The sequence below is a fragment of the Numenius arquata genome, chromosome 1, assembly GCF_964106895.1.
Source record: "Numenius arquata chromosome 1, bNumArq3.hap1.1, whole genome shotgun sequence".
In the NCBI taxonomy this organism is placed as follows: domain Eukaryota; kingdom Metazoa; phylum Chordata; class Aves; order Charadriiformes; family Scolopacidae; genus Numenius; species Numenius arquata.
This window is the reverse complement of record NC_133576.1, coordinates 94,845,339-94,869,523: the sequence shown is the minus strand read 5'-3', so window position 1 is coordinate 94,869,523 and position 24,185 is coordinate 94,845,339. Positions and strand designations below refer to the sequence as shown.

Here is a 24,185-nt window from a genome sequence, read left to right as displayed (position 1 = left end):
ACTCCACCACCTCTCTGGGCAGCCTGTTCCAGTGCTCTGCCACCCTCAAAGTGAAGCAGTTCCTCCTCATGTTTAGATGGAACTTTCTATGTTCAAGTTTCTGCCCGTTACCTCTTGTCCTGTCACTGGGCACCACTGGAAAAAGACTGGCCCCATCCTCTTGACACCCACCCTTTAAATATTTATAGGTGTTGATCAGATCCCCCCTCAGTCTTCTCTTCTCCAGATTAAAAAGACCCAAGTCCCTCAGCCTTTCTTCATAAGAGAGATGCTCCAGTCCCCTAATCATCTTTGTAGGATGACATGAGTATGATTGGGAAAACATTTTCGAAGTGAAAACACCAAATTATACTTCACAAAAAAATTAAGTTCAAATACATATCCTACTATCACGCACAAGATTGGGAGGGTTCTGTAGACTACTACTTTTTTTTTTTTTTTTTTTCCTAGGAATACCAAGAGAGACAAGGCACAGCCAGCACCCACCTGTCTCTGCACCCTGGGAGAGGCGGTGTGTAGCAGTGAGAAGAGATCCTGCAGCAGGGTCAGCTGCTGTGCCAGGTACTGCCGGCCCACGTTGGAGCCGCTCAGCGCCAGGACCATGGACAGCAGCTCAAAGCAGTAAGCGTCGGAAGCGGCATCCTCGTCGCTGGGCTGGGAGTTGGCGTTCTCTTTGCTAGAGATGGCGTGTTCCCATTCTTCACGCACACGGGTGGCTTCCATGCGTATGGCCTGGACTATGTGAGCGCATACCTATCCAAACACAACCCAGACACACGGTAAACTCTTCAAAGCTTTTAGGCAGTGAAAGAGATCGGGTCTTACCGTACCTTCACAACCATGACTCAAGTTGCCACAGTTGAAATTTGGCCTGTGCTTAAATCACTTTTCAACATAAATTCAAATGAGGAATAAAACTTAGATTTTAAATTTAGAGTAAAGATTACATAAAATTCTTTAGAATTCAGATTTAGGTTTAATACTGAATTTGCTCCTTAAAGATTAGGCAAAATCTTTAGAATTAAGATTTAGACTTAATACTGAATTTGCTCCTTTTCATTCTGGAAATTTCATTGAAATAAGTATTTTCTTATTGTAGTTCCTGCCTTTTAATTTGCCTTTTTACACAGAATTCAGGTTAAAACACACACACAAAACACCTAAGAAATACATTTACTCAACACCCACAAAAGAAAAAGACTTATTAAAAGACTTAAGTCTCTTGTTTAGTTCACTATTCAGGAAACTTAAAAAATTTTAGAAACCATACTTTCATTTTAACATGTTCAAAAGCATATTTAAGAGATTTTAAAGTTTGCTAAGATGGGTTACAAAAAAGTAGATTCAGCGTGACTTGCTAATCTAACAAACTTCAAAATGAATCTAATACCTCTTGTATTACTATGAAAATATTTACGGCAATGTTTGCCTCATAATAGGTGTAGGAAAGATAACGATGCTTTAGTTGCATCTTTATTTTTAAAAAAAAAATTAAGTCTTCAAAAGAAAAAACATACTCTAACTACTGCTTTATGTTAAGAAAAACAAAGATAAATAAGAAAAGCACAAACCCAAACTTTCATTGACCGCAGGAAAGAATAATTTAAGAATCTATGCACTGATTACGTTTTTAGGATTAAATTTAATCAAACCTAAATACTTTTTGATGACAGAAATGGGGAGAAAACGTGCAAAACTAAGAATCTAAACTCTGTCACTAAACCTCTCCTAGAAATTTGAGAGGATCTACTATTATGCTATTATTATCAGCAAACACAAGTAGGTACCATTTACAACTCAATTCTAAAACTTTTCTTTTTAAATTGAGTCTAATAGGATAGAGGTTTTATCATATTAAAATAGCTTTTTTTCCACTGTCAATTTCAGCAGATTTTTCATATAAACCACACACACACATACTATTTAAAATGTAACCCAAAATTTGTTTATAAAGAACAACAGAAGAAGTGACACTGTCAAGTAAAAGGTACTATATTCACTGAAAATGACTATACTTACTACAACACACAAACATTTAATCCTGAAAGCATTTCAGAATGAACAAACCTGCTTCTGCAAATTTGTCAGTTTGCTCCGGCTGAATATGATCCCTACCATGTGCTCCTTCAGGTCTGCATCTGATGTTGCCTTCATAAAAAGCATATTTAGTATTAGATCAAGAGTTTCAAGAACACTTCCTAGTTACTGTAGCAATTAACATGGAATATCACTTTGTTCTAAAAGTTTGTAGCTTTCCATTACAGAGAAATAAGCAAGATATAAGCAAGATCAATTTAATTATGGTTAATAAATACCTCTTATATGTATTTACTGTCTTTCTAAGAGGAAATTTGAACATGAAATAAAATAATCAGTAAGGAAAACAAATGAAGTATAATTATCAGAGGTTCAGACTCTTCACTGACTAAGTCTTTGTGAAGCAGTGCACAGAATGTACTTTTCAGTTTCTATTTCACGATAAAAGAAACAGGGAACACACAATTAAGTTACCACACTGCAGGCGTAAGAAAATACACTTTTACAATATTTCAGTTGGGGAACTTATTGCCACAAGGTATTGGGTAGAGCAAAACCATGTATCATATGAAAAACTAAATGACTTTCACTGGGGACAGTTCAGTGTTGACTATTAAACGTGACAGTCCAGCTATGGTGACCTTTTCAGGAACACTCCCTTAAACTAATCCTTGCTGGAAGACAGGAGAGTATACTTGGTAAAAGGATACTAGTGCGGTTTCTTAATATTTTTTTTCTCTAAACATCACCAGAGCCTCTCTTAAGGCACAAGATGATGGACAAGAAGGACTTACAGGTTGACCATTAATGTAGGTGTTAAATACGTCTGTAATCGTAGGCATCATCTGTGCCACCATTGCTATGATGTTTCCATTAAACGCATATGCTCCAATTATAATTGACTAATTAAAAAAATCAATGATAATTTATAAAAAATAAGCAATTGTGAAATTTTACTTCTGTTTTGATCTGAAAATTATGCAGCATAAGACATAGGACAAATACTGAAAATCATCCTGGATCATTTTTTCAGCAAAGTATTATTGATAGAATACAAATAAATACATTGTGTACTTTTTCTTCTCCTTCTGGGGAAGACAACAGTGCTTTTTCTTCTTGTTCTGGGGTTGGCTCAGCATCTCCGGAGATGAGTTTTCCAAATACCTGGAAGACAGACAGTGACAATTAGCTTATTTCAATGACAAACTTGTGCAGATGCGACATTTTACATTGAAACATAAAGCACTGCAAGTCTAGGATATCGAGTAACTTTCACCGTAGAACACATCATTAAAATCCCACCTGGGATGTGATAAGTCGGAACACTCGCAGCGTCTCAGATTCACAGTTTCTTTGTTGAGCTACGCTTGCAGAAATCTGGCCTGCTATTTTAATGCTTTCACCATCTTTCCAGCCAAGAATTTTCACTTGTCGAACTCTCAGTGTGTTCTCTGGACCCTTCAATTCAATTTTGATGATGTGATTATCACCCCCAGGAAGTTCACTTGTTACCCAGCCAATATGTCTTGAATCCAAGTCTACCTATTAAACAGGAATATAAAGATGGGAACTGACAGTACATCAAACAAAAAGTCACGTACCTCTAGAACAAACCTGTCGTATATCACTGGAACCAATGCAGTGTTTCCTATGAAATTTTCAATCCTGAGCAGTAAGACTATCATGTTTAATTATAAAAATATTCAACTTCATGAATTCAGATGAAAAAAATTCTCAAACTTAAAAGAAATGACATATAGCTATTTAGTTTTTGTCCATAAAGCCTATTAGAAATAGTTCTTTTATTCTCTAAACAACGCTACACATATTCAAAAAACCACTTTGAACTAATATTTGCTCACTACTTTTAGTTAAAAAAAAAGCTGCCATAATTTAACTGAAATGATAACACACAATTATCAGTAGTTATTTAATCCCTATTCACATAAACCCTGCCAAAGAAATTGTAAATCTGTGGAATTCAGTGTCTGATATCCTTATCGAGAGATCACAGAATCACAGAATATTTTTGGTTGGATGGGACCTTTGAAGATCATCGAGTCCAACTAACAAAAAACAAAAAAAACAAAAAAAGAAACAAAAAAGAAAGAAAACAAAAACAACACACTCCAAAAAATCCCAGAACACCAACACCAAAACCAAACCAAAACAAACGCCCACAACCACACACCACCCCACCCACAAACAGACACAAACCAACAATCTCGGGCACTAGAGCATGCCCTGAAGTGCCATGTCTACACGTTTCTTCAATACCTCCAGGGATGGTGACTCCACCACCTCCCTGGGCAGGCTGTTCCAGTGCCTGACCACTCTCTCAGTAAAGTAATTCTTCCTAATATCTAATCGAAACCTCCCCTGCCCCAACTTCAGACCATTTCCTCTGGTCCTGTCATTATTCCCTTGGGAGAAGAGGCCAACACCCACCTCTCTACAACCTCCTTTCAGGTAGTTGTAGAGATGTAGGACTTAATAATCGTAAAAACGAGATGAACTGTATCAAATTAAGTTCATTTCAAGATAAATATGGTTTAAAAAAAGGAATGTAAATAATGTTATATGATTTAAACTGCGAGGTCAGTTCTGGAAGCCAAGAACTGTTTGGGTGCAGTGCTTGCATCACTGCTCAGAGCAGCCTGAGTGGGCCTAAGTTATACTTGGCCCTCAGCTGAATGAGCCTTCTCTCATATCCATAAGGCTTATTTATAGTCAAGCTAATTAATATTCCTTCTTTCCCATTCCTACGCTTATTCCCAGCATCTGCACTGAGCTGTGCTAAAGCAGACAACACTGACTTCTTTTAATTTTTTTTTAAATACCGTGAGACAGGCTGAGCGTGAGTTAGGGGATAATACGTGGGTGTGTTTGAAGATTGAAAAAAAAAAAAACAAAACAACCTGTTGGAGAAGTATCAGAGGATGGTTCAGCAAAGAGTCCCACGTGTCTTCTGGGAGGGAACCATCCCTGGAAAAACGCCTGGGCACTGTGTTTGAGCGGACAGAAACCAGGCCAGGGAGCAAGCTAACAAGCTGTATGGGTGATCACATGCCCAGTGCCTGAGCTCTGTCGTGGTCGTCCCTTATTTAGCTGGACAGCCAGGCATACCAAGTCAGTCTTCTCACAAAAAAAAGAATTTTCCAAGAGGAGGGTGTGTGTCCATCTGTATTTTCTATCTACATATAGACTCACAGAGAAATACACACACACACACAAACTTTGTAACTCTCTACATATATACACACTCACTCTTCACTGTTTAGTATGAGCCCACTGGACCACAGTTTTGTTTCTTCAAGACTTGTAACATCTTTTGGAGCTGTATCTTTGCCTTAAATGCTCTCTGAGGATAAGAGGTAGAGAAAAGGAAACCACCTCTCTGAAATAAGACAGTGCTGCTTCTTGAACATTTTTGCCACTGTCGATAATCCAAATAATAAATTTTTGAGCCCAAAATGGTAACTGCCTGCTTGAAATCTCAAGTATCTTCAACGGGTCACATTGTCAAAATACAAAACGTTGTTCTCTGTGTGAAATACATGGATCTATCATTTGGCTTGGCAACAGAAGTACAAAGACTAAATACCATTCTGAACCTGAGTCTCCAGACAGAAGTCTCCAGCTACTTGAAGTTGAGAACTAAAATGACAGGGCAAAATGTGTGCTATAAAAGCATATTAGACCATCTAACTAGAAAAACCTTGTGTTGAGGGTGAAGGATTTATTTTCTCCTTTCTCACGGCATTCTACTTCTGCTAACTCTTAAGCTGCATTTCTCTAATGAAAAACGATTCCATGAAGCAGGTAGTAGGCAATGACAGCGCAACACTACAAAGCCAGGCAGGCGTCAGAATATCTAACAACGTATAATGCTACTTAATGCAATTATTTCAGGTATATCTAGATAAAAGTAGACTAAAAGAAATCAAACAGCTTGTTGGACCTTCTAAAATGCAACCTGAACAGTCTTTTTTGGAAACTTTCTACATGATCACTTATTTTTTCAGCTGCAGTAATTAAAAAAAAATATCTAAGGAACATTTCATATTACCCTGCTCTGTTTCATTAAAAGAGTGAAAACTTGATCAATATTCAGTATATATGACTGAATTCTTTCATCAATAATGCAGTATTTTCCAAGAATATTATGGTGCCTGATATTTGTAAAATAATTTATCTACCAAGAGAAATGGAAATTATTTGCTTAGGAAGAATCTCTAATATACGCAGCCAAAAAACGATGGCAATTTTTCCATGTCAACTGTTAAAATGTTTACCTGCTTTATTCTGCAGAGATCTTCTACTGCCTTGCCAGTTAGGAAGGTCATTGAAGTCACTTTGTTCTGCAACAGACAAGCAAAATAAGAACAAAACACTTCAACTGAGGACCTTTCTGACTATTTCTTACACATTAAGAGAATAAATACATAAAAGAGAGCCAAGTTGTTTCATTATGAAAAAAAAATTTAAAAATTATCAAAACCAAGGACAAAGAACTCCAAAGCACAACTCTCAAAAAAATGTAATTTGTTGCTTGTATTAAAAGCTGTAGAGGAAATAAAGTTACATTTGTAACATTACTGTACAGACCAATAAGCATGAATATAGTAAATCTAGAAAACAGTTTGGATTTTATGAAAGCTCCTTATTTGAATGTTTCTACAGAAATTGTGTGCAGGAAAAGTAACTTATGAAATAATTAAATGGTTGAAAATGCATCTGAAATTGAACATGCCACTGAGAATTAAGTTTCCCACTCTTAGGTTCATGCAAACTGCAAATTTAGTTGGACTGGTTTGATCACATCAGGTACTGCTTTCAAAACACAGGAATTTGAAACTTTACCTCTGAAATGTGAGCTTCTGATTTAGAATTACAAACTGGAACTGGACAACGGAAATGGTGGTTCTTGACTGATAAACATATACAATTTTGACTATGCATGTTCAGAGACATTTCATTTCATCTTCCACTTACCCCAAGATCTCTGGAATTGTCTACGTGGACACACACATAACGTGCATTGATTCCTTTCACACAGTTGATTGTGATGTTTTTAGTTTTGTTTTTATCCTCATCTCCTGACTCCCAGAACGTTTCTGTAGACCCATCTGTTAAACTACCGATCATGGCAGGTCGGCTTGAGGTTTTAATGTCAACAATGCTGGTTAGGTCTTTCAGACAAACCACTATACACAGTTCCTGTGAAAACAAATCAAAATATTTAAAATATCTGAAAATAAGCCCAAATACAGGCATTATGTACAATTTGTAAAACCATACAGACATTTCTGTTCTGAGGAATATGCTCTCTGAATTAAAGAAGAAATCTGTAATTTATGAGTTCAAATTATTCAGCCCTTTAAACTGAAGGGAGTATTAACAGCTAGCAGCTGAATATATTAGTAAATGCCTAAATGCATTAATAAATGGAAGAAAACACTTTAAAGGTATTCATCAGGAGCATTAATTTGTGCTCCTCAGAATAACAGAAGAAAAAAGATAAATAAGCAAGTAAGAACTGGAAGTACACAGCATTTAAAAATGGAACTAACTCAAAGAACCAAACGAATTAATTAAATGAGCTCTTAAGAGCCCCTTCGCCTCCCCAAAACATCGTACTTGATATAAAGTCCAAGGGTCAATATTTGAACGTCTAAAGCTAAATATGAGAACCTGAATATCAGCAGCAAGATCCCAAACTGAGATACACAAAGGAAGCATGACTTTGCAATAAAGAATGTTTTAATTCCAACACAGTGATCATAGGAAGTACAGGCTGTTCACAACCAATCTCTGCTTCTGAAAGAGAGGTGTAATACTTGCCTGATTCATGACTTCAAAACCAGACTGAATACTGATACTGAAACTCTCTTCACTGTCCCCATCATCAGACTTAGACAAAATATTGTTGATATGATGAAAAACATTGCTCTGGTGCAGGAACTGGTGATCAGATTGTTTGAATTTGAGACTCCAGCACCTGAAAACACATTTAATGGACTTTGAAATTCTGAATATTTTTTAAAAGACATAATCTACCAGTGGAATTAATCACATTTTTGCTTCTCAAAGTATTTTCTATAAACCTTTAACTTAACATTTTTAGAGGATCTTAAGTGTTTCTACGTATCATTTTGAGGAAGGCAGGAGTAAACTTTTCTTAGAATTTTAGCAGTGAATAGAATCATTATTACGCAATTTGTATCTCCGAGACAGATACACAGGAAAAATTTCAAACAGCTTAAGGATAATATTCGGGTGACAGATTTCTGAGCAAAAGATATTACGCTACCATGCACATACACACAGATAGTACCGTATCATTCAACAATATGGTTTTTTTTTCCCCACAGTGGATGCAGTACAGAATTTAAGAGCAAATACATTTTTCTCTACAAAGTTTTTTTATACTAGAATTTATATGTATAAACACATACTTACATGTTTAACATAAAACTTTCCTATGCATAAGGGCAGACACATTCCTTTTCACACAGGCACATAAAATTGTTTCAAACTTCCTATCTACATTGCAAAAATCTTTTAAATCTATAACGTTACAACGTTTCCAGCCTTTTCAGAGTTTTCTCAATTTGGGCTTACCTTAAGGCCATTTGCTGTAATGCACTTCCACTGGGAAGAGACATCATAAGATCAGAGATTGTCTGGAGAAGGCGATGGAAAGTGTGGGGTAATGGGTGAGCTGCTTCGCCAGCAATCACTATATCTGACAGAGGATGTTCACATACTCTCGTGTCTTTTTCCTAAGATGTAAAGCCATTTGTATGTTGTTAACAGACTTTCAGAGAAAAAAAGGTTAAATAAATAGAAATAAAAACATTTATGATATTTGGTTTAAGAATAACTGCAACAATCCTATAATGAATGTGAACTTCAAGCAGTTCCTGTCAGAAAATTTTGACAGTAACAAGTTACACGCGAACACCAAACAAGGAATTTGGGAATTATACTGTATACTACCACATATTTAAATATGTGAATCTATACACTGCAATAATTTGAAAACAAATAAAATAGAAAAAAAAAACCCACAACCACATTCCAGCTGTTCATAACAACTTTTTTGAGAAGCAAAAGCCAGGCATAACAAACTTGCTTCACCCGTCTCCTCTGCAGTTTAGTAATTCTTGCTTTTTGTTTTGCTTTAGCAAGGACATTGCCCTCAAACATACATCTTATGCGTTAGAACATTTACGGTTCTAGATCCCCATCCCCTATTTTTACAGAATTCATCACTGGGAATTCTCACCCTCTCCCAGCATATTAAAAGAATATGTAAAAATATTTCACATAAGGAAATGAATCCCAGTTGTGGAAAAGCACTAAACTGCCCTGGATTTATTACATTGTGTATGTATATTTACATGAGTATTTTTATCATATGATCAAACAATCAAACGAAGATGTTGTGATTTGAGTATGCATCACCTGAATGGTATTTAACAACTAGCTGAAAACCCGTTGCCAGTTTCTTGTAGGCCATAAAATTATTCATCGTAGCCAAGTGACCAAGGGGAATTTTTTAAGTCCTTCCTTCATTATATCAAAAGAGCAGTAGCGTTCCCACCAGAGCAGAAGTTGCATATTTTAACACATTCCTTTCTAAAGTGCTTTATCTTTCAGTCTGTAATTATGCAAACTACAGCTGAGACGATATTTGTTTATTCTTTTATATAGTAAAGGTTCTTATTTTGGAGGCTGACCAACAGCCTAAGGACCAGTGGGAACACGTTTCCGTCACTCTAGCAATGCTTTGGATGTAGCAGGTGAAGTTATTAGAAGGCAGAAAATTGTTGGAGCCAACCACAGAATGAATACTCAGAATACAATGCACAGAGCTACTGCAAATCAGCTTTAATGTATATATACAATAATTTGGCACACTTGAAAATAAGTAAGTAGAATTATAGATCTCCATGTTGATACAGTAACATGGAAAAATTGATATCTCACATAAAATTCAGGATAAGATTACAGCTGTTTAGTAAACAACTGTAGCAATGTACCAGGGCTGCAGTGCTGAAAAGAGTGATTTCAAAATGTTGCATTTCAAAGCTGGATTAAATTTGAAGTGATAAAAATTACCCTGGTCTTATCATTCTGAGAACGAGCAGTTTTCTCCACAATACGCCGTTAATTTCAGAGAGCTAGAAGAGGCCTAGCTAAAACGTAAAATTACAGAACAGAAAATTGGTTCTGTTTTACTTCAAACCGGGACACCTGATTTACTAACAGTACTAGCCTGATTTCTTGAGCTATTCATTGTGGACATGATAACAAACAGAGCTAAACCTAGAAGAGATTGTATGAAGATACCTTCTGGAAGAGTGATATGTTGGACTATATCATTTTACACGCTACATTTTCAGAACTATAGATGTTTCTTAAAAATCACTAAATTAACTATTTTACTGTATATATATTTACTTTTATATATATATACATAATTATTTTGATATAGTTAACTACTTAAATTAACTACAGATTTCCAGAATTAACTATAGACTTTTCTTAAAGCACTGACAGACACAGCAGACTGAACAACAAAACGTCTCTGAAAAATATTTTCTCTTTTCCCTGTTCTTTTTGGGAGGCAAAGGAAGAAGAAAAAGCAAACAGCAAATTTATTTGTTACTGGATTAGCAATGTGCTTGTGCTTTTTGTTTTTCCCCTTCTTTCCCATGAAGACTTACAAAAATAATGCATTAAAAGACTGTAATTCTGGCAATTTCAGAAGAAAAAATAATTTATCTATAACTATCACAAGATTTCAACTACAATTTAAGACTAAGAATTTTCATTCCATAATTAAGCTCTTGTTTCACAGAGAGAAGATTAAGGTGGTTTGTTGTTGTTTTGGTTTTTTGTTTTGTTTGAGTTTTGTTTTTGTTTTTATGCATAATAAAATATTTCTAAATTGGCTACAGAATCAAAAGAGATACTGAATTTACAAAAGGAATGCTGAACCTCACTTACTTGTTCTGCATTTTCTTTATTTGATTTATTTTCCTCATCCTCCTCTTCTTCGGGCTCTACAGGTGCAGGAGTTAGGGAAGCCACAAAATGCCACAAAATATCATGAAGAGAAGTTGTTTGAATGACATTACAAAGAAGCCAGTTGAAAGCCTAAAATAAAATACACACAAGGAGTTATCAGTTGGTTAAGCAAACCTGGAGTAAAATAATTTCTTAAACCATTTATGTAAGGAGGTTCACTGATGCTTTTGGACAGGCAAATAATAATGCAGAGGTCTTCAAGAAAGACACATTGCTCTGTAGCTATAACAGTTTATTAAAATGACAACTTCATTACAGGGGACATAGCGAAGTAATTCATGAACACCGTACACAAAAATAAGTTCTTTGAGAAAAGCTTTAAGGATGAAAAAGCAAAGTTCTTATGTATTTTCAGAGATTATTACAGGATGAGGTGGCAGCACTCCTTACTATTCAAATTGGTTAATGAAGTAAAGATTCTTTTGAATTTAGAACTCGGGAGGCTGAGATTTGGTTTCCTTGTTTGGTCTCTGCCATTGACTGAATTAATCAAAACAATTCAACTGCTTCCAAAAAAGTCAACATAGTGGGGAAAAAAAAAAAGTTTAAAAATTGTAACATTCTCATATTCTTCTAAAAGCTGCAATACTTTTGCACCTTGATGTTTGGAAATTTGATGGGTGATGCTTAACAACAGAGGTGTGTTTTTTATTTTATCTGGAAAAATCCACCTGTATTTTCACGTTACAAATACTCGAGAAATACCTATGCTGTACACAAGTTCAGAAGAAACTGTACTAAAACTTAGCCAAAATAAAAAAAAAAAATTGGCCTCAATGAGGATGCCTCTTGCAGCTTTTGAAGCAATTGACCTTTCCTTTGAAAAAGGAATGGCAAGTAAGACCAGGAAGATATTAAATGAGGAGAAAACAGTATAATTGATTTTTGCAACCTTAATAATACTCTTTTATCATATTTTCTACACAACAGATACACTACTGAAGAAGGTTTACAGATAATACTTTTGTATTCATAACTTCTGGAGTTAATAATACAAGTGAATTTTTTGGATAGGTTTACTGCAGGTCACAAAATATTTTTTTTTTTAATCTATATAAAAATTCTTTAAAAAAATCTGAGACAGAATTTGCAAACATCGTCTTCTAATCATAAAAGATCCATTAGTACATTAATACCTCCATGGCAAAGACTCGGCAAGCAGATTTCCGTAAGGCTTGTTTCATTGCTATTTCAAGTCCTTCCAGATCGTGATGCTGGATTACAAATGCCAATACTGGCCACTGGAAATTTCTCTCTCCTTTGGAAAGAGAGCTGTGGGCGGAGATTAACCGAGAAAGTTCAGGAGATGGATGTCTCAGGAGAGAGGACCCCACTTCTATTCAAAAGCATAAAAATACGTGTGCATTAGATTCTTTGTGATTTTTAATTTTACAGCCACAGTAAAAATAAAAAACAATAGAGCAACTTGTATTTTTGTTTGTTTTTTCTATGAGAAAAATGTGTTAAAATAAGCCATGTGGAAAAATGATGTTTCAATTGAGAAAGAAAATACCACTTTAACACTTAAATCAAGCATAAAAGATGCACCACAATTTTCGGAACCGCAGTAATTCCTGAGCTGTCTACTGTGCGGATTAACAAACAGCTAGTGTTTATTAATAAATAGAAATAAAAGCCATTACATGTATTTAGAAAAATGCATATTTGTCTACAGTTTCCAAGGATTGCAAATCCAATGCCATATCCTTGAATATTTTTTCACTGCTTCTGATGTCTGTGCTCTTACCCGCATCCCCACTATTGACTCGTCTCCTAGGGATTGCCTTCACACGCGCTGGCAAAATTGAGTGCTGTTTGTCATATTCTGATGCAACAACTGAATATGATCTTTGAAAGACCGTACGCTTCGCAAGATCTGTGTCTGTTATTGGACTGGTTTCCAAGCTACAAAGAAATCAGGGAAGTTATAGACCCATTAATGAATATGTAGAGAGTACTTGAATTATACATAAATATTAAATAACGACACATGCATTTCATAATGACAATGAAAGTTTGTCTTATGTACCTAAGAACTGTTTAAATGCTGGAAAAAAAAGGAACACGTATTAGAATTACATATGGTGAAAAAGCATGCAAGTGCTTTATAAACAAATGTAATGATGTACATGGTAAAGTTCCAATAATTTAGGTATTTTTTTTGAGAGAATACAAACATTCAGATCATGCCTGAATTAAAGTTTCAGACCAAATTTGCCCTGAGAATGCACGTGAAAACATCTATGGAGTGAATTTTTAATATGCAAGCCAACTGAAATTTCAAACTTCAGGTGAAGTAGAAGTTTCTAACATCATTAGCCTTAAAGCCAATTTTCAATTGCTACGGCTATGCCTCTGACGGGTTTTACTCCTTACCTTCAGTGGACTTCTTACAGTCTGGAGAAGAACTTCGAGCTTATGCTGTCCCTATAGGCCTCAGGAGACCATGGTGTCCACAGTTTTAATAAAGGAATATACCAATACGATGCACTCTTAAGGAGTTTTGTTAGAAAAGTTCTATTTCTGAAAAGACTACATTGTAGATTGTAGTATTCCAATAAACTGTTTTTGCAGTCAGTATAAAATATAACAGATTGAAATAAAAACAGATTAAAAGCAAGTTTTCTCTTCATTACATCCTCATTATAATATGAGGAATCACTATTTGACATCTGAAAACACCAAGCATCTAAAGCTGATTCCAAACTATTATTAAGTAACAGTAAGAGTCGTCTTTTTTTTTTTCCACTGGCAAAACAAAACCTCTGTAATTCCTTGATTTAGATCATAATAAACTTAATGAGATAAGAAACTAGTTTAACCTGACAGAAATCATCTAGCACTCTTGGTCCTGTATAGCATTAAGTTGTCATTTCTTCAGTAACACTTTAACTTCCCACAGAAAGAAGCAGCAACATTTGCTTTGAAAAAATGTAGGGTAATGAAACTCCCTCTTGTTCAAACTTCCCTTCAGAATGAAATCCTGAAAGCAGGATAACAGCTACTTTCTTTCAAAAAAGGCCATCAATCTGCACTAGTCAGTTGCGTTAAAGAATAGGGGAAAAAAATGCTACATTTCCAAGGAGTTCACAACAGCTACGGTCCTCGAACCATTGCTTTTCAGATCACTTCTTCAGTTCTGCAGATTCTGGAAAAATTCTATTTGTCTCTATGGGGAAATAAGCAGGCCTGAAGTAAGGACTATGGATAAAATTCCCTGAGGTATGCTAACAGTCCTTATCAGTTTCTGAACTTTTTTTCATATTTAGGTTGTAAAACCAAGACCTTTCTAGAGAGAAGCAACTGGTATGCAATACAGTTAAAAGTCTCAAATCCGATTTGCAAACTTGCATTGCTAATGGCTGAAAATACACCTGATATGCCGTGATTCACTGAAGATATTTTTCTAACTACAGCTTCGTAAGTTTTTGGCTTTTTTGCTGCCATTTCAGAGATCGATCTGGGCTGATCTGATACTTTAGCTACTTAACTGCAGCTATATTTTCCTTTTTTTTTTAAAAAAAAAATATTGGTGTTATGCTAATGCTTTAGGATTTGTTTGTAGTACTTAGAATTACAAGGAAGTACCTTGGGGGCATAGATTTCATGTTACTCTCTGGCTCTTCAAAGACATTAGGGCTTGCATCAGGGGTAACTGAGATGTATGGTGCAGGTACTGATGTTGAGCGCAGGTACCTCATCTCGTCCTGGAAGAGGTTGTCATCCTGGTACCCAACAAAATTTTCATGATGATGCCTACATCAGATGAGATCTTAAAATTAGGATTAAGGATTGCAAGTTCCTGAAATGCACACATAGACAACAGCGCTTTGCCAATACATTTAGCCAGCCAACGCTATTAATTTACTCCTTACCTAAGGCATTTAGGCATATAATAAGGCATATATTTCCACAAGTGGAAAATATAATAGCATTTTCAACCAACAGGGAGTGGGGATCACCCTTTGCTTTAATATTTTCATTAGGAATTTTCATTCTGTATTTTAGGCCCAAATGTCTATCCATCGTAAACATGAGACACTGCAGTGAAATCTACTTAGAAATACCAAGCAAGCACAAGTCCTCTGGTTTCCTTCTTACTATTTTTAACTGTGAAGAGAGAAAAGCAGCACATATGTCTGCTACTAACACACTAAGTTAAACTTGCCAGGAAATTTTAAATTCTTTGGACAGAAACTAAACTGTTGTTAAAAAATATTTAGCATCCAAAAGCTACTCAGGGCTTATTAGACCCTTGGAGAAAATACAGTCGAAGAAATTGAGCAAGATCATAGAGATGGAAGAGAAATAAGAACAGAGATAATAAAGAATCAGGAGAATACGTATTTTTCTATGTAAGTTTTAGTTTACTTTATACACACATTTTTATCCAACGCTGTAAATAGGTGAGTATTAATATCAATACTCATAAACTTCCTTTAATTACCTTGCTAAAGTCTGTAGATAGAGACATGGCATTTTAATGGGAAAGTCTTCAGAAATTCCTTCTTTGACACTGGGAAGTTGAGATTGGAATGTTTTTGCAGGGTGATAGCAGAGAATACTAGGCTCAGCAGCACTACTCAGTGACAGCAAATACAGTGCATTGGCTTTAATCACTTGATGAGCTTCCATAGTTGGCAAGGCACGAGGAGTCTTAACTTGCATTGGTTTTCTCCTAGACTGTTTAATCTAAAGAAATTTTCAAAGGTACATTTAAATTATACTTAAATTATACTAAATTATACTATAAAAATACTAAATTATACTATAAAAGGTATAGTTTAAATTATACCTGTATAACTATACTAAATTATACAGGAAGAGCTGTCAATGTCACATATACTAAAGTTGCTTGATTCTTCCTGTTATAAAAAGTCTTCTATTGCAAAATGGCACCTCTATTATAACTTTGCAATCTTTTAATAAACAGCTTAAAGTTTTGATGTTTGCCTCAGGATGAATTTTGTGTGCAAAAATTTTTCAACAAATTTAGTTTCAAAAATAAAGGTAAATTAGCATTGTTCTGTTTATCTAAAAACCTCAACGTATTTGTATGCTTTAAGCAAGAATCTGAAACTGGTTATGGAAGACCAATGTACGAACACCCTCTTTTGTACTGTTCCCATCAAAAATTATTCTAGTTTGCCCAGGGTTTGGCATCTGTATCCAATGATGTGGATGATTAAGATGATTAAAGAAAAGAAACATATAAAGTTAAAACAGTACTCATATTTCAGTAAACAAATAAAACAGAATTCCAAGTTAAATAAACTGACATATCAACAAAATTACGTACTATTACAATGCTGCAGTTGTATTGCGATTAAAAAAAAAAAAAGAATTACTTTAAAAATTTGAAAACACTACCCTCTGAAGGGAAGAAACCTGGTTAGAAGTAATCAGCAAGGTTTCTCTCTTACTGTTTTAAACCTGTCAATGACATAAGTGGATATTCCAAAACGCCAAATTTTTTAAACTGGCCCTACCTTATTTTCAAGTTGTGAACACAGTACTATTAAACAAGAGAGAGAGTTAAACATATGAGGAACAGATAAAAATACCTTCTCTCTTGCTGCTGCTTGTTTTTCACGGAGATATTTTTCTCTGCATCGATCACAAACCAAATACCAAGTGCTTCCTCCAATACCACCATCGCCACAATTACCAGCCCAACCTCCACAAAAGTGCCCAATGCTATTATAACCTTGGCCACCGGCATAACGGCCACAACCTACATCAGGGAAAAAGATGAAAAAAAAAAAAGTTATTTCAAAAGAAGGATTATTATTATATTACTTATTACTGTAAAGGAGAGATGGAGAGGGGTAAGGAAGACGCTTGTCTTTTCCTTGCCTAATTTTCTCCTTTTCTGTATATCTCTGCACTGATTAAAAAACAAGGTGCATATCCACGTGTCCCGCCAGTATCCCCAAGAATCCAAACACACTGTAGTTTTCAAGTTTTTATTACGAATTTGTCCAAAGCATTAACAGCTCCCTGCTCAGACAGCTAAGTGACGGTAAGGTCAGTATTACGTTAGCCAGAATTATCTAAAATTTAACAAACATAAAAAACATACCCCCTGTCTAACAAAGCTTAAAAATGAATGAAGTGCATTCCTTTGCCAATTACTGTTTCTCACAGAGATTCAGGGCATTGATAACTGCTGAATAATAAGGCTCCTTAATTTTGCTTTAACTTCACATATAGTGCAAAAATGAGCACATACAATATCAGCCTGAAATTCACTAACTGGAAAAATACTTATGTTTACAAGCTAGAAAACACAGAAATAATTTTGTCTTTAACAAGGCTACTTATTACTAGCTATATTGTAGCTAAACCCTTCTATTAGTGATCCCTTTTCTAAAGAAATCGCAACTTACCTATTTTTTTAACTCAGTTGACTACCTAAAATAATGTCTACCTAGCACTGGTTTACCTCGTTTTCCTAAAATTAAAGAAACTCCTGAAAAAAAAATCAGGGACCCCCAAAAAGAGACAAAATAGCAGACTCAGGTTGTATTTTACAATATAAATTGTCTAGAGACTCGGACTGGATTTTGTTTTTTAAGACACATTTTAAAGCAAAAAAAAATAGATTCACTGATACCCTGTGCTGACACAACAGATAAATAAAACTTTTCTACTCTTCACAGTAGAACAGTAATAGAAATCTTTTGGCAACAGAGAAACTCTAATTAACCAATATAGTATTTTTTATTTTATTTCCAATTTTCTCAGCAATGTTTCAAGTCCTGAAGAGTAACAAATAGCATGTTTCTGAAGAGCTACTGTAAAGTCAGCTCATTATTTTGGCCTTGTTTCTAAAAACTTTCTTCAGCATCTTTAAAGCTTAGATCCGTAACTACTTAAAATTACATACACATGTGTAAATAATTTGTAAGTAAGCGTGTGTAAGTTTTAATTTAGCTTATATAGTGAACTGTGTTAAAATGTTAAGACAAGACAGCCCAACATTTTCATAACAGTAACTAATACCAAAATGTCTGTGTGCAATATATTTAACAGATGGACAAGGCAATTAAAAAAATATGTAATCTTACCTGGATGAGCTTGTCTCATGTGGTAAGTCACTGGATATGGATGGGATTCTCCACACAGCTCGCAGATGGTGTCTTTTTCAGGTCCTCCCACTGCAAGCTGAGCCATCTCGCCAAAAAGATTTCCCCTTGGCCTAGTCTCAACCTTTTCTTTTTTCTTTTTCTCTTTTTTGGTTTTCTTGTTATCTTTGTCACTTTCCTTCTTCTTTAACACCGCACAAGAACCCGGACTTGGAAAAATCATGTTTTGGGAAGCTGCTTTAATAGTTGCTAAAGAAATATCTTCCCAGAAAGCTACCAAGTGCTGCAGCGTTAATGGGAGAGGAGACTTGGATTTCATCGTGTGATGACTGGATGTTTCAAAGGAGGTAGTTTCAGTTTTTCCATCCTCGCACTTTTCATGCAGAGGTGGTTCCTTTAACATTGAGAGGACTTTGTTTTTATTGATGCTACCCATTTTAGATATATCTGGTCCATGAGGTGAGATGTTGAACATGTTAAGAGCAGACGATATTTCCAATGAATGTCTATTTTTCAACTTGGTTTCTTTTTCCTCTGCAGGTGGCTGAGTAAGACTGCTTCGTATTGGCGCATGCTCTTTGGACAGTTCTGGATTAAACTTCAAAAAAGATGAACAAGCCATAGCATCATGAACTATTCCTTCATGCCAAAGAAACGCAGCAAATACAGCTCTAGCACATTCTGCCACCGAAGGTGACATCGCTTGCTTGGCAGGCTCTACAGGCTTGGAGCCATCTCCTTTGAAGAGAAAGCTGGATTTTTCCTTTTTGGGTCTTGTGTGCCTACCAGCACATTTACGGCTCACTTTTGGAGATGCTCTCATGTCCTGCTCATCTTTCAGTGGCGCTTTTCCTATGCTGAAATGAACTTTATTAGAACCATCATCCAGAGTTCTGAATTCTGTGTTGTCTTCACAGGTGCTATCTGTAATGCTGTTAGTCTTTAAAGTACTTGAAGTACATACTTCAACTACCTCACTGTGAAGATTTTCTTGTACTACATGAGGGGAAGGAGCTCTATTTTCAGTTTCTGTAACAGGTTTTCCATCTTTTGCAATAATTTTTGGTTTGGGAGAAGTGGACCTCCCCCTTAAGGGTTCTGTTAGCGGTACTTTCTTTTTGCGAAGGGTGTCTGGATCCAATGTGTAAGAATCTGATTTGGAGCGTTCTCGAGGAGGATCAAGCTTTGTTTTTACAGGGGATGGTGCTTTCTGAGGTAGAGCTTTGTCATGGGGTGATGAGGATCGTGGAGAACTAGCACCAGATCTAACGGCTGTAAGTGTCTTTGTCTTGGGAGAAGACGACCGGGTTCCTGGCCCTGGAGATTCAGCTCTCAGACCAGTAGTCGTTCTTCCATCGGTTTTTAGTGTTTGCAAAGTGTTATGATTTGGAGACAAAGACCTGCTGTGAGAGTCTGATCGCAGTTTTGCAGCATCTGATTTTAGCATAAGAGACTCACTGGCAGATAAGCCGTCAGTATTCCTAGGTTTCTTCTGGTCGGCAGCAGCTCTATTCATTCGCACATCAAGCTTGGGTGACCTGCTGTCAGCTCTGTGTTTTGACGACATGTCTGATTTTCCTGCTGGAGAAACGGGTCTAGCAGCTCCCGTGAAATTCATTCGGTCACCTGTTTAGTATATTTTATAATTAAAGTATTATATTTTGGCAGTGATACCTTTAATAACACAAAACAAGGATTAAAGACCTGAACACAAGATATAAATCAAACACATGCTTCTGTTCACATCAAAATGAAAGGAAATATAAGGGGAAATCTTTTCCCCTAGAATATTTTCAATACATTTCTTCTCCCAAAGATACATATAAACAAGTGCTAGGAAATATTTACAGAGAAAACACTACTATGGAGGTATCAAAAGGCTCAGTTCACTAGTTCCACAAAACACTAGTAAAGGAAGCACAATTTACATCCTTATGTAAAATGCCAGGAGTTAACTAAGTTTACTGCAGTTGCAACAGAAATCAAGGATTATTTATTTATTATCTCTATGTGTGTCTGCCTGACTGCAACAAGAGACTTGCAAAAAGATCAAATGTATTACCAGATTTATTTTCTTTAATGCTCAAATGTCATGAAATGTACGAAGTAAATACAGCTATAAGGCAAATCGGATAAGAGGCTTACAAACATGCTGAAAACTATTCACATTGATTATCTGAGGTATCCACCTTTTTAAGACCAGAAACTACCAGTGTTCTGCTTCCAGAACACAATCTACTAAAAAAATCCCCACCTTTTTCAGCCACTAAGCTAAACCATCAACTCTGGTCTATGATGTCCTCTTATTTTGATACACTAATTTATTGTTCCTACGCACATTGAATTTGTACATATATTAATCTACAGAACTATAAAAAACTATGTGTAGCTTAATATAAACACAAAACAAGTATATGCAAATAAGTAGCTCATTAAAGCAATCTGCTTCTACTAATTCTGTGAACACACTCAGTCTCTCTTGTAGAATTGTATTTTGAAAATTAAGACAAGCAATATTGAAACTACTGGCAAGCAATGTACCAGTTGTGAATTAAATATAACTGTCTCTCCAAAAAGCATTACACTGCAAAGTCGTGAACGTATAGTTAAGTGCTTCTCATCTGAATAGGTTTTACTAGTTAAACATGAAGAAGCTGCTCTAGTAAAGCTTGTAGAATTAGGTCACGGTACTTTGGATTATTTTACTCTAGAGGTTACTAGACTAACTAGAGGTTACTAGAACTAACACTAAAAGGTTACTTCCACTCGTCTGGGCGTGGTTTTTTTTTGGGAAACAACTATTTGCTAAAAAAACTAAGTTTCAATTAATCAGAGAATATTTGCAGATTTGGACCTTGATTTCTAATGAAACAGAAAGGATAGGAAGTCATCTTTTAGCCAGTGCCTTAAGTACTAGAAGATGGGAAATCTGCGTTTACTTCCTTCTGCATTATGGGATCTGAACCAACTTCTTCCAGTTCTTAATCATGAAGCCTTATCCCTACGCTAGAAAATAAATAGAAGCATGGAGTGATCTCAGTTTTTCCTACTGCTACCTTTCACAATACACTAAAAACAAATGTATTTTCTGGAGCAAAGTCTAGCAACGCAGATGTTTCTTTGGGTTACAAAACAATTATTATTTTGCTGCCTCCATATTTAAGTAGCATATAATAAAACAAACAGCAACAGGAAAAAGTGAAGGATACCTATACTGGAATATTTAACAAGCTTGAAGGTTAGAGTACTCTCCTGGCTTCCCAAGACATAGGACACGGTAGAAGTTCATACTTCTCCCGGCAGAGAAGAAATATTTTGTCTATATTCAGGAACAATATGCCAAATGTAAACAGTAGAATATAATGAGAACATTTCAAACTTCGTCATAATAAATTTTGAGAGTCTAATCTGTCTTTATTCCTGTTTCTTATGAATTCTATAATTACTTTTTTGGTGGTGGGAGAAGGGAAGGGAAAGAGGAAAGGAAGAAATAGCATGGTACATCACGGTTTATAAAATGATTGTTCTTGCTAAATGAAAAAAGAAAATAAGTTTCCTAAATATCAGTCCAAGCATTTTGCTCGTGCCAGGTCTGTTGTTCACCAGTTTTACTGATGAGCTATTTTAAGATGTCTACTTTGTGATATATGAATTCAGAAATGTAAATTATAATTACTTTATACCCAATTTTCCCAGAAACAAACAAATAAAAAAGATGAATTTATGGTCCGCCAGATGAGAAAATACTCTAGATAGAACCTTTTACAGAATTCCTCACAAAGAAAAAAATAATGGAAAGATGACAATAATCTTCTTAGAGGACATAAAACACTGCAAGCCATTCAGCAATGTATCAGATCCAAATTATATGCATGACTAGTGAATACGAAGCAGGAAAGCATTCTAGAAGAAAACTGCTTATGAAAGGCATAGCTTAACAGCAGCTTCCAGAAATTAAAAACATATAATAATTTAAAAAAAAAAAAAGGCTTGGACTTGCACATATATAGGTAAATAATTCAAATTAGCATTCTAAGACTGTCAGCACAAAAAAAAAATCCCCAAAATGAAAAAATGCATAATCATGTAGCAAACTGTAAACAAAAAATCTGTCAACAAAAAAACCCCCCACATATTTTTTCACCTTTTCCCATATTTCATTTGCCTATTGTTTGAAAACAGGTGTCATTAGACTAGATTAACAGTCATCTTCCTGTTTACAAAGCAGAAAGAGATAGCTAGATCCGGTATCGTGAAGTTTCACTGAATTTCACTGAATTTTTAGAGTTGGAAGGGACCATAAAGATCATCTAGTCCAACTCCCCTGCCGAAGCAGGATTACCCAGAGCGTGTCAGAGCATGTTACTCAGGACTGCATCCAGGCAAGTTGCTGCAACTCTGAATGGTTATATTATAATTTATTAATTATTAAATAATTAAATTATTATTAAATTATTAAATTAAATTAGTTAAATTATAATTCAGTGTCAGGCAACACTGAATGGTTATATCAAACGAGCTCCCAACTCGTTTGGGATGTTTACTTTCAAAACAGTATTTTATTAAGCGAATGAAATGAAAATGAACGGAAGGAGAAAAAAACACACACATTTTGAATGTAAAAATCTGAATAACCTTGCTATGTCAGCATGCATACCCACCCTTCAGTTTGTGAGAGAGAGATGAAATAGCAGAGGCAGGCCCAGCTACATCACTAGTTTTGTAAATACGCTCACGAGAAGCAAGGCAGCAGGATGGAGTTTCTACAGTGGAAAACAGTTGCACAGAAGCAGCACAGATTCAATGGAAAAAGCAGTAAAGGTAAAAACAAGCATTTCAAATGATATGCATCTCCTCTGTTAAATATTCCAATTTTATTGTTTAGACTCCTACATTAGTTTTAAATGAGAAACAGTTACTTCAAAATGTTTTCCCTGATCTAAATTTTAAAAGAATTAAAGATCTTCTGTGATTTCAGTATTCGTGTAATATGTATAGACTAGCCAATGAGATTCATGGCTTGTTATAAAACCCAGCAGCATCTAGCTCTGAACTGAACTTCAGTTTGAAACGTCAACTTTTAATCTGTAAATTCAGAGATGAATTACTTAAAACTGTAATATGGCCTTCTAGATGACCAATTCTCACATTCTTTTGAGAAAATTAGAAAACATCTGGATGTTTGTGTTGGAAAGTCTCACTAATCACTGAACAGAATGAAGAAAAAGATATTAAACCCATCAAAACTATTTGTTTTCAAATCTGAATGCAACTCAACAATGTAAAGTCTTGAAAAACTTCACATATGTAACATGAACTGTAGTTTCTCAATACTGTCAAGAGACGTAATGAGCAGTAGAGGAGTTTCTATCAAACAGTATAGACATGAAAACAAATCTGTATCAACCTTTAAAAATTGTTTTATTCTGAAGGCAAAATTAACAAAGTTAAATTCTGATATAATCCAAGATAATTTCAACAGATTTTACTGACACCGAATCTGTTAGAAATACAGCTCCAAATGAAACTTGGAGTGAGGTAACAGCAGGGACTTCTGGTTTCAAGTCTATTGTTTCACTTTCCTATAATGTTTTTAATTCCAATTCCTATTCTTTCCTTTAGAAAAAAAGTAACTCAAATTCTTACTGCATTAATAATTATAAAGAGAATTTGTATGTTAGAAGATACTCAAAAGAGTATCTTAGAGAGACCCTTTTGCACAAATGGAATAAGGTAAGTGTATTGAAAAGAAGTGATTTCAATTCCTGCACTGCTTAAGACATCTTTTTGTCCAGTACTACATTTATTAACTTGTACATATAAATATATTAAAACCCCTATCTCATGCAATGAGCTACAGTTCTACAAACTCTACAATGAGGTGGTGTCCACACATTTGAAATGAGTTTTATTTTTTAAAACAAGAAAAATAATTTCTATTTTCTCACCCCAGTATTAGCA

The 24,185-nt window shown here is 35.3% G+C and overlaps 1 protein-coding gene across 1 annotated transcript in view; it reads right to left on the bottom strand.

Moving 5' to 3' along the window:
* MYCBP2 (MYC binding protein 2) overlaps positions 1 to 24,185 on the bottom strand; it is a 197,842-nt gene that overhangs the window by 21,147 nt on the left and 152,510 nt on the right. Inside the window, exons 58-74 of the mRNA XM_074168975.1 lie at positions 22,886 to 22,987; positions 18,207 to 19,850; positions 16,701 to 16,870; positions 15,584 to 15,828; positions 14,715 to 14,892; positions 13,621 to 13,628; positions 12,884 to 13,041; positions 12,273 to 12,472; positions 11,056 to 11,205; positions 8,662 to 8,822; positions 7,882 to 8,038; positions 7,033 to 7,257; positions 6,333 to 6,398; positions 3,340 to 3,579; positions 3,103 to 3,201; positions 2,068 to 2,148; positions 487 to 753 (exon numbers count right to left, since the gene is read on the bottom strand). Coding sequence (XP_074025076.1) covers positions 487 to 753; positions 2,068 to 2,148; positions 3,103 to 3,201; positions 3,340 to 3,579; positions 6,333 to 6,398; positions 7,033 to 7,257; positions 7,882 to 8,038; positions 8,662 to 8,822; positions 11,056 to 11,205; positions 12,273 to 12,472; positions 12,884 to 13,041; positions 13,621 to 13,628; positions 14,715 to 14,892; positions 15,584 to 15,828; positions 16,701 to 16,870; positions 18,207 to 19,850; positions 22,886 to 22,987 — 4,151 coding nt within the window. The remainder of the gene's footprint in view (positions 1 to 486; positions 754 to 2,067; positions 2,149 to 3,102; positions 3,202 to 3,339; positions 3,580 to 6,332; positions 6,399 to 7,032; positions 7,258 to 7,881; positions 8,039 to 8,661; positions 8,823 to 11,055; positions 11,206 to 12,272; positions 12,473 to 12,883; positions 13,042 to 13,620; positions 13,629 to 14,714; positions 14,893 to 15,583; positions 15,829 to 16,700; positions 16,871 to 18,206; positions 19,851 to 22,885; positions 22,988 to 24,185) is intronic.